Here is a 12093-nt window from a genome sequence, read left to right on the forward strand (position 1 = left end):
ATGGCTTGGTAATGGCGGTGAGTAATTCTGTTCCTGGATCAAGTACCCTAAAATATGATGATGTGATTGGTGTTATTTTAAGTGAGGAAACTCGTAGAAAATCCTCAAGTGGATCTACATCAGGAAGTGTTTTAAATGCACAAAGCAGGGGCAGAACGACTGAAAGAGGAAGTAACTCTGGAAATTGTGGGAAATCAAGAGGAAAGTCAAAGGGGAGGAGGTCTCAATCGAGAGGACCAAATGATTGCTGGTACTGTGGGAAACCAGGGCACAAAAAGAAAGATTGCTGGACTCGAAAGAAAAATGAAGGAGATAAATCAGATGGAGACAAAGAGGCAAATGTGGTAAGTAATAAATTCGAAGAGGATGCTTTGCTTCTGTCTTTAGAGAGTGTTGATGATTCATGGGTTTTAGATTCTGGTGCTTCTTTTCATGCTACACCTCATAGAGGTTATTTCATTGATTATGTCCAAGGGGATTTTGGGCTTGTTTATTTGGGGGATAATGAACCCTGTCAGATTGTTGGAAAGGGAAAAATTAAGATTAAGTTGCAGAATGGGAATCATTGGATACTACATGAGGTAAGACATGTTCCAAAGCTGAGTAGGAATTTAATTTCAGCAGGGCAACTCGGTGATGAGGGTTGTCTAATTACTTTTAATGATAAAAATTGGAAGGTTTCAAAAGGTTCCCTTGTAGTAGCAAAAGGTGTGAAAGTAGGCACCTTATATCTTTGTACAGGTCATATTGTTCCTTCTACTTTGATTGTTTCAGAGAAAAATGAATATTCAGGAACAATTACTGCAGTTGAGCAGGGAGAACAAATAGCTGCTGTAGATTCTGATACAGCGCTGTGGCACAATAGACTTGGGCACATGAGTGAGAAAGGTATGAAAGTACTTCATTCAAGGAAAGTTTTACCAGGTCTAAAATGTGTGAATATGGATTTCTGTGAAAGTTGTGTGTATGGAAAACAAAAGAGAGTGAGTTTTGTAAAGACAGGGAAGGAAAACAAAAAGGAGAAATTAGAGCTTGTGCATACAGATGTATGGGGACCGGCTCAGGTATCTTCCCTTGGTGACTCTCATTATTACGTTACATTTATTGATGACACAACTAGAAAAGTATGGGTTTATTTCCTTAGATAGAAATCTGATGTATTTCAAACTTTTAAGAAATGGAAATGCTTGGTTGAAAATGAGACTGGTAAGAAATTAAGATGTCTCAGATCTGATAATGGTGGTGAGTATTGCAGTCATGAATTTGAAGATTATTGCTCCACTAATGGTATTCGTAGACAAAAAACTGTTCCAAGAACTCCATAGGAAAATGGAGTGGCTGAACGCATGAACAGGACTATAATGGAGCGCGCAAGGAGCATGAGGTTGCATGCTGGGTTGCCCTTACACATGTGGGCGGAGGCTGTCAATACTGTAGTATATTTGATTAATAGAGGTCCCTCTACTCCTTTGGGCTGTGGTATTCCAGAGGAAGCATGGACTGGTAAGAAGGTGAGTTATTCTTTTCTCAAGACCTTTGGTTGTGAAGCTTTTGCTCATATAGACTCTGAAAATAGAACCAAGCTAGAAGTGAAATCAAAGAAATGTTTCTTTGTTGGATATGGCATTAATGAATTTGGCTATAGGCTTTGGGATTTTGAAAATCATAAAATTATAAGAAGCTAGGATGTCATATTCAATGAAAAAGTGTTGTACAAAGATCTGTTGCAGCAACATGAGAAGAAAGAAGATGATTATGTAGTGCTGGATGATACTCCAAAAGCTGATGTTCCAGCCATTCCTCATGATGTGCAACAACTGCAACAACAAATACCACACACACCAGTGAATGTTAGACGGTCAACAAGGCCAATTAGACCTCCACAAAGGTTTTCTCCCTCTTTGTATTCTATTTTACTTACTGATGCTGGTGAACCTGAAAGTTATGATGAAGCTGTGCAGGTGGATACTAAGATTCAATGGGAGTCTGCAATGAAAGATGAAATGGACTCTTTGCTGAAAAATAAGACATGGGATTTGTGCAAGTTGTCTGCAGGTAAAAAAGCTTTACAGAATAAATGGGTTTATAGGTTGAAAGAAGAGGAAGGAGGTAAGAAAAGATTTAAGGCCAGGTTAGTTGTAAAAGGATTTGCACAGAAAAAGGGAATTGATTTTGATGAGATATTTTTTCCTGTTGTTAAAATGACTTCTATTCGCACTGTTTTAAGTCTTGTGGCTACTGAAGATTTGCATTTAGAGCAGATGGATGTTAAAACAGCCTTTCTTCATGGTGATTTGGATGAAGAAATATATATGGCTCAGCCACAGGGTTTTGAGGTCAAAGGTAAGGAGACCTTAGTGTGCAAATTGAAGAAAAGTTTATATGGCCTGAAGCAAGCACCTCGGCAATGGTATCTGAAATTTGACAGTTTTATGCATGAGCATGGATATAACAGGTGTCATTCAGATTACTGTGTTTATTTTAAGAGGTTGGATGATGATAGCTACATTATTTTATGTCTATATGTTGATGATATGCTTATAGCTGGGTCTAACATGCATCATATTAAGGGGCTAAAATGCCAGTTAGCACATGCATTTGCTATGAAGGATTTGGGGGCAGCAAAACAAATCCTTGGTATGAAGATTTGCAGAGATAGGAAGAACAGAACATTGACGCTATCTCAAGCTGATTTTGTTGAGAAGGTGTTGCAACGTTTCTCTATGGAGAATGCTAAAGCTGTCAGCACACCTTTACCTGGTCATTTGAAATTGACTAAGGAGATGTGTCCCAAGACACAGGAAGAGGAGGATAAGATGTCCAAGGTACCCTATGCTTCAGCTGTAGGAAGTTTGATGTATGCTATGGTATGCACTAGGCCAGATATTGCACATGCAGTAGGAGTCGTTAGCAGGTATATGAGTCATCCAGGTTTTGAGCATTGGAATGCTGTCAAGTGGATTCTCAGATATTTGAGAGGAACATCCAATAAGTGTTTACAGTTTGGGGGCTCTACTACTGATTTACAGGGCTATGTTGACTCAGATTTGGCTGGGGATATTGATACCAGGCGGAGTACTACAGGTTATGTCTTTACTGTTGGTGGGGCAGCCGTGAGCTGAGTTTCTAGGCTACAGAAGATTAATGCTCTCTCCACTACAGAGGCAGAGTATGTTACTGCTACAGAGGCAGCCAAAGAGATGATATGGCTTCAGTTCTTCTTGGAAGAATTGGGACATCCTCAGAAGGATAATTATTTGTTCACAGATAATCAGAGTGCCATTCATCTTGCTAAGAATTCAGCTCTGCATTCTAAGACCAAACACATATAGTTGCGGTACCATTTCATTCGGTCAGTTTTAGAGGATGGACAGTTAAAGCTGGAGAAGATACATACCAATGAAAATCCAGCAGATATGTTGACAAAGGTTGTCACAAGGGAGAAGCTGAACTCCTCTTTAGCTTCAGTTGGTCTTTTAGACTAAAATGTGAATAAAAGAACAGCAGAGTCCAGGGTGGTTTGATCCAGTGGGAGCCCCATGCGGTAGTTGTATTACTACAGGATCAGTCTCCAAGTGGGAGATTGTTGTTTGGTGTGGAGCCTGATCAGTCCCCAAGTGGGAGATTGTTAGATTGTGGTGACTAATTAGGAAAGTACTGTACATACTTCATAAATAGTGGGGTTCGGGGCATCGCCCCAAAAAAAAATTATTTTTTTTGGAAGTAGCCAACATGATAGCCGACATGGTAGCCGACATATTATGGCCGATATATGGCCGACATGTTATAACCCTAAAGCGGTTTAATACTTGTATAAAAAGGGCTTAGGGTTGGGTATTTTTTATGTGTGATGATACGAAATTGGTTCTTGCGGCGGTATTGAGCTGTAAGGGATTACGGATTGTAATCAGGTTGTAATCACTGGATTGTAATAAGATCGGACTTGCTGTTTGGTGGACGTAGCCCAGGGATTGGGTGAACCACGTTAAATCTTGGTGCCTTGTGTTCATTTCTGTGTGTTCTATTATTTTTGTTATTGGTTATATTTGCATGTAGTTTTTATTTTTGTCCATAGTTTATCCTAACAGCATCTACACTAAGAATGCTCCGAAATCACAAATCTATTTGATATTATTCCTTCTAAAGAAGGAAATAACAAATCTTTGATATTAATGCTCCGCAATCACAAATCTATTTGATATTATTCCTTCTAAAGAAGGAAATAACTCCGAAATAACAGATCTTTGATATTAATATTATTCCTTTAATATTATTCCTTTAATAGGAGTTAGAAGGAAATAGCAGATCTCTATCTGATATTATTCCTTATAAAATAGACGATCTGCACTTGCACTGAGGATACTTTAATCACAAATCTGTCTGTAGCTTTTTCCAAGAATGGCCTCCAACTGACAAGATGTGCCCCTCCTTGTGCTTTTGTCTTTTGAACACTGTCTTTTAGAGTGTCACGATTTTTAAATACCTTGCTAAATCATTTTACCCCAAATGTGGGATTAAACATGTAGATTCTTCTGCTCATACGTATGCAACCAGTTCCCCCTCTCCTTCCCTCAATTCCACTACACACTTTCACTCCGAATTCTCGGTTTATCTGGCTGGTGAAAGATAAGGAAATCACATTGGAGAACTAGTAAGGAGTTTACATTTCTTTCCAATTACATTGCAGACTACCCAAGTCTAGTCTAACGTCTTGATACGTCTCTGTTGTTTGTCTTCAGACAGGAATGGACATCTTTATGTTGTGCCTCGTGGAATCCAAAACATGGTGGAATATGTTCAAGGTCTCCACCAAACTGACATTTTCCATTTCATTTCTCAGGAGACCAACCACAGCCTGCATATTCTCATGCATTTATAACATAATTGGCCTTCAGGCGGGCTAGAGACGTGCCTCCCAAAGGTAATGACAACGTCTTTCTCCATCGTTCTCCTACGTGCAAGGCATGGGCCTCCCTCAGCGTGTTTGTTCTATTTCTCACCGTTCATGCTTGGGAGACATTAAAAAATGTCTAACATCTGATCCAAAACATCACCCGATTGTAGAGCACTTGGGTTCCAATATAAGGAAATCTTTCCAATCTGACCCAAGCTTCAAATGCCACCATAGCCATCCTTCTCTGCTCATTAACTGTGGGCATGTCCTTCCATCATAACCGCCCCTGTTTCTAATCAAAACTCGACAGCATGCCAAAGATCGATCCCAAAATTCAAAGAACATTTCAATGTGGTCAAAGTGGCTGGAGAAAATGGAGTCTTCAAGTAATAAATGGTGGGCAAAGATACCACCCATTAATCCCATCTCGTGGCGCAAGTTATATTTAGACAGAGCCTAAACATAGTTCCTCGATAGATATGATACTAGGAGGAAAGTATTTAACCCATATACCCAACATATGAGTTGAGTTTTGTGTTAAATCATAGACATTGGATGCAAAGAAAAACAAAAGCTATCACACAAACACGCCTGGGTAGAAATGGGAGAGAAAACTTCCTCACCCATAATGGTCCAAAAAACATTTTGACAAGCAAGACAAGAGACTGACCCTCTTCTCATTACAACACATGCTATGACAAACGCTATGACAAAGGAAAATATCTGAGATTTTGCGTTTAAATCGAGCCTTTCTTCATATACGTCTCTCATGTCAAACTTCACAAAGAACTGCATGGGCATATGATTTATCTGGTAGACTATCATGATAATACAGTGAGCATCCACAGATCTGCTTGAAGTTTTGCTTTTTAAACCTCTCTATGGAGACACCGCATTATAATCCTTCTTGGATCAAAGCAGTGCCTTACCCATATGTTTGGAAAGGTACATCCATCCCTAGACACAAATCCATTTCACAGATGCACTTGAACACCTTCTAAGACTTGTTATCATTGTGCAATTTGACTAGTCCCCTTTTCTTTTACTTATCCTATATAATGTTGTTAGTTGGGTCCCAAAGCAAGCCCAACTAATTTTTATTTTTCAACTGAAACACCTAATATCTCAAATTGATCAATTTGACTTTCTCGAACTAACTAAATTCAACTTTGAGATCCGAATCATCATTTAAAATTCATTTTATCACTTATTTATAAACTGTGATTTTCTAATTGAAAGGCCTAAAAATCGGCTCTAAGAACTGACCAAAATAGATAACTAGGCTCTGAAAATTGTTGGTTCTTTGTTCTATATCCTTTCACTATGTCTGATTTCATGTCATGATGACTTTGGGGTCAAAAGATATTGACCATTGAAGTTGCCTAGTTAAAACTGTTTGCAAATAAATATATTAGAAAACCATAAAATGCATTTGGTTTTAACTTCGAAAACATGGCAAGTGGATACTTGAAGGTACAAAAAATAGGGAAATAGTTCATTGCCATTAGGAGAATATAGATCTGTGATTTGGTCTCATGATGAATAACAAAATCCATTTGGCAAGCAAGCAAAATGAGGTACTTTGAATTACAGAATTGGAGACAGCAGCATAACTGTGATTTGTGCAAACAGAATGAATCTAGGAAAGTGTGTATATGGATTGGTCAAGACTCAAAAAACTGGAATACTTGAAGTATTTTTAGAGTGGAACATAGTGGTACAAACCAATTGATCTCATCTATTATGAATTAAAAGTCATGACATCCCAAACAGGGGTACCGATCAATCTGCATTTCTTGACACTAATAAAATGTTATAAATTGCATTTGGAATCGCATTTTGTCATAGACTCAAATCTGGAACATAGAAAGTGTCTAACCTCTAGAATGCAATGTGAAAGAAATTTTCTCAGTATGGTCAAATGAGTTAGTGTTATAATTAGTCAAACAAGACTTCCCTAAGTTTAGGGCAATTTGCATCAGTATGACAAAGATAAGTAACCAACTTCAAGGGATTCAAAACCTAGTCAAAACATATCAAAATTGAAACATAAGTTCTCTGATATGCATGCTAAATAATCCCAAAGCAGGGAGTCATGAAACATTACCAGACACAAGATATTCAAATGCAAACTAGGCTTCCTGTCGCTATTTGACACTTTGGCAAAAATGCTGAATTGATCACTGCTCAAAATAGAACGTCACAAAATGACTCAGAATCATAGTTAGAGATTTAATAGTTATACTAATTGCAAGGTTTTAGAAACATTAAACACCTCTTAAATGCCTCAAAATGATAGCCAAATACACAAACAAGAAAAATGCGTTAACATGGCTCAAAATGAACTCAAGAGTTTGGAATGGTACTCAAAATGAGAATGCAATTTTGAGTCCCATCACCCCCTAGAAGAACTTTATTTATTTTCTTAGTCTTCTTATAACTCAGAATTAGATCACTAATGAGTCATTTGATAATATCTAAATTAGTTAGAGATTTATAACATTATTTAAATTATTTTGTATACTTATTCTATTGATACTAGTTCAATGCCATTTATATTTGATTCTCTTAGCAACAAACTCTAGCAAACTCATATAAGGTGGTTTTGAAATTATTGCAATAATTCTCAAAGGAAAACTTTTGTAGATTTCATATATCCTATTATATTCTTTTGGATATATTATTCCCATGTGTGAGTTCTCCATATGCTCAAGTCAATGTAATTATAACTCCATTGACTTTTCATGTGCTCTACTTGAGTTGACCACATAAAAACAACAATTTATAACTTAATTTAAAAAAATTCCTATATTTATTCTATTGATACTAGTTCAATGTCATTTATATTTGATTCTCTTAGCAATAAACTCTAGCAACCTCATATAAGGTTGTCTTGAAATTATTGCAATAGTTCTTGAAGGAAAACATTTGTAGATGTCTATTTTCCTTATATTATTTTTGATATATCATTACCATGTGAGCGTTCTCCATATGCTCAAATCAATGTAATTATAATACCATTGACTTTTCATGTGCTTTACTTGAATTAACCCCTTAAAAAAACAATATTTTATTATAATGTTTTTACTTTTACCCATAGGAAAATGTATATTTGATCCATTTACATCAAAGGCTTTGGTAACCAACCAACTCTATTTCATGTTGGAGTCTATTATTTAATAACAATCCATATCTTAAGTTAGTGTCTTTCTCTCACATATTTGCACAACTTTCCATCCATACAATTTTTCCTTCAAACATATAGATTAGATATGTAAGAACCCAATAGTAGAATAAAACCCTTTTATAGCCCTCACTACTCTTATTATCATATCATAGTATACATTCCATTCCATAGACATTATTAAGATTGAGCTATTGCCCGAATGACGAGTCTAAAAGTCTCCATGAAATTGAATCCATCAAACATTTTAGTCAATTCTTATAATATGTTGGAGTTACTTTGGCGACATGAAAGTTTAATGAAAAAAACTCCTTTCCATTATTAGTCCCTGCCTATATAATAGGTAGGGAACTAATACACGGGGACTAATGTTCCCACTAGCATGCCACAATTAATTTCATATAAATCTAATTAATGTCAACAATATTTTTACATTTTAGAAGTTTCTTTAATTCTTCTATGATATTTGTCATTTACAACTACAAATTTCTTGCATGGATCTTCACATCCTTTATTTCATTTAGCTTCTTCATAAAAATGTGGTCATAAACTTAAAAGTTTTATTTTCAACATAGAATAGTAAACATGATATATGTTTTTTTTAATCTCTAGTTTGGTTTCCTTTGAATTCTATAATAATGTGACTTGAAGATTGTTTAAGTTTTCTAGCATAGACACATAAATTTTTCCTTTCTATATTTTTATGTGGAAATAATTCACTATAAAAATTGTACATTTCTCGTTTTTTCAAAAAAATCATCAAACACATTATTGACTTATAAAATTGTTAATGATATAATTTTCTTTCAATTATAAAATAAATAAAATATGTCTAATAAAATTTCTAACTCATCAATAAAATGATTTATACTCAACATGTTTAAACAACTCATCATCATTAAAACAATTTTTCTAATCTTAACTTTAAATTTCAAATTGTATAAATTGCCCCAACCAAATGTCAACATTATACCACTAATGAAATTCTTTCTTCTTATTGGATTTTTTAAAATAATAGCAATAATAATATATACATATATAAATGAATTCAACATTTTATGTATTCTTTAATTTGAAATTGGATATGATATTCAATCTCATTCTATAAACATAAAATCTAATAATATAGTAGTTAATAACTATTGTACATCTTATTTTACTTAAAGTTTTTAATAATAGATATTCTCCTTATAATTGTGCAAAAATGACCATAACTCATTTTACATAATCCTTAAATTCCTTTCTTTCACTAGATTGCTTAGAAATAGAGTATCTGCACAACAAGCAAGGGAAAGAAAGAAAGCTTATGTGGGCGAGCTTGAAGCAAAGGCAAAGGACCTTGAAGATAGGAACAATGAATTGGAAGAAAGAGTCTCAACTCTACAAAATGAAAACTTTATGCTTAGACAGGTGTGTATCAATGATTTATGTACCATTTTTCTTTCTATCCTATTTTCCCTCCTTTCTCTAATTAGAAGAATCATGATTGAGTTTGATGATTGGACATGTAGATTTTGAAGAATACTACTATGAAAAGCAAAGGAAGCGGAGTTGATCCTTGAAGCACTGAGGCTTAAGTAGTTAGATATAATGGTTTCTTCTAAATTCAGTAACTAGTTCTTTCACTTTGGATATTGGAATCTCTAGGAATATTAATTTGTATAGAACTCTTATTTTATGAAAAATTTAATCTTCATTTAATTATAAATATGTTGTCTCTCAAATATTGCAAGCACACAAAATTAGCAAAATGAATTTGGAACATCTTCAAATTTTTTGGATACATGAATTATAATATGCAAATTTTATTTCAAATCATGATTCAAAATTGATAAGTTCATTAATACACATGATATTAAAAGTAGTAAAAAACATTTAAGTATTGCAGTTATAATAAGTGTCCATCATATATAATTAATATGAAATATAAAATATGTGTATTATAACTCCAAGCAAAAGTAGTTTATTGTTTATAATTCAAAACATAATATTGAAATCTTCATATTTGGAAAATAAATTTACATGTAGTTGTTATATTAATTGATTATCAAACATTAAAAGTGAATTAGTTTACTAGAAATATAATATTTTAATACTATATAAATCAAGTTAGATAAGAAGATTATATATATATATATATATATATATATATATATATATAATTATTTTGAAAATAAATTTACATGTACTTATTATATGAATGGATTATCAAACATTAAAAGTGAACCAATTTATTATTAGAAATATAATATTTTAATATTATATCAGTCAAATATGATAAGAAGATTGTCTATATATATAGTTATTTTGTAATTTTAAAAAATATATATTACAAAATCAAAATGACAAGCTACCATGCTATTTTATCAATCAAATTAGTTCATGGCTTATGAAAGAAAAGAGTTAAAAAGAAAACCTTCAGTCTTTCCCAACACAGTATCAACACTGATCAATGCGAGATCAATACGAAAACAAAGGCACACAAAATATTCATAAAGAAATGAAGCCATCCAGCCATGGGGTCCCTAGACCCATTAGAACTCAACCACTAACTACTTCAAACACGATCACTCCTACAAATCACTGAGATTAAACGATCATTCTTCAATTCTTGCATGCCATGGTAAACAATCGGCAGATCAACATTTGTGTGAAGTTCTCTTGCCGTCTATATGTTTACCCGATTCTAACATACCCAAATTAGGAGACCAAGTTTCGGTTTGCCTGTTGAAGATCATTGACAGATAATGTCTTTGGTATAAGAAAGTTATTCAAGGATATTAAACAATGAATTATTTAATATTAGAAAATAAAAAGTTTTGAAATAATATCAAAATTTTATATTTTTAATATTTTAAAATTTATGTCAAAAATTTCAAGGTTATTGTTTTCACGTAAACAATTTCTTAAGTTGCATTCAATTTTAAGCTGCTTGTTATAAATAGAGAATGAAATTAGAACATTTAGCTTATGTTCATTAAATTCTTTTAGAATTTTATTGTGTTATAATGTTTATTTGTTCGAGAAATGAGTAATATTAATAGTATAAATATAGATCACAATGTTGGTTGGATAATTAATATAAAGTTCTAAATTTCAACTTTGAGTGATTGTTAAAATATAAAAGTCCATTAAAATATTTGTTATTTGTTTATAGGTATGTATGAATTTTGAAGAGCTCAAAGTTTTGTATAGAAGCAATTAATACAACATTAAAAGTAGAAAAAGGCTACCAAAAGGTTGGAGAGAACATGCCCAAACTTGTTATAAGAAATAGAGAAACAAATTTTTTTAATTTTTTTTTTTGTGTGTGTGTGTGTATGAATTTTGAAGAGCTCAAAGTTTTATATAGAATCAATTAATAGAGCATAAAAAGTAGAAAGAGTACCAAAAGGTTGGAGAGAACATGCCCAAACTTGTTAGAAGAAATAGAGAAATAATTGTGTGTGTGTGTGTGTGTGTGTGTGTGTGTGTGTGTGTGTGTGTGTGTGAGTGAGTGAGAGAGAGAGAGAGAGAGAGAATGTCACAAGATAGATAGAGTGTGGGGATCATCAATATCCCATTTAGACAAACCCTTGTGAGAAGGTACTTGACCTTTCACCCACAATATGGTTATGAATTGGAGAAGAGGAAGACATAATATATTGCTTTTGAATAGCAATAGCCCAAGTGATGTTATTATTGAAATGGTCATTACAATGAGAAGTATAAAGAGAAATACCCACGGAGGATCCTCAAGCAAAAGAGAGGAAACATCTAGATGCAAATGACAATGTTAGTTGGAACGGTGTCCTACATGTTGTACAAACCTATTGCAAGGGTAGGGTGGAATTTTTTGCAATAGACTATGAGGGTGTTGGAGCCATGCTAGAAATATGAGACATGTCATCATATTGAGAAGAATTATGCAATTATTCAACATAATAAATAGTTAACTAATCATTACTAGTATCTTTCCATTGTATAATATAGCCCTTGTAACATAAAACATGTCAATAAATACAATACAAGTAAT

At 33.7% G+C, this 12093-nt stretch overlaps 1 protein-coding gene across 1 annotated transcript in view; it reads left to right on the plus strand.

Annotated features, from left to right (window-relative positions):
* LOC149560469 (transcription factor HY5-like) overlaps positions 1–9786 on the plus strand; it is a 50391-nt gene extending 40605 nt beyond the window's left edge. The window contains exons 3-4 of the mRNA XM_089824694.1: positions 9332–9488; positions 9590–9786. Coding sequence (XP_089680820.1) covers positions 9332–9488; positions 9590–9640 — 208 coding nt within the window. The 3' untranslated portion in view covers positions 9641–9786. The remainder of the gene's footprint in view (positions 1–9331; positions 9489–9589) is intronic.
* Positions 9787–12093: the final 2307 nt, after the last annotated feature.

Source organism: Cupressus sempervirens, chromosome 4, assembly GCF_028749045.1.
Source record: "Cupressus sempervirens isolate cs-2001-9-10 chromosome 4, ASM2874904v1, whole genome shotgun sequence".
NCBI lineage: Eukaryota > Viridiplantae > Streptophyta > Pinopsida > Cupressales > Cupressaceae > Cupressus > Cupressus sempervirens.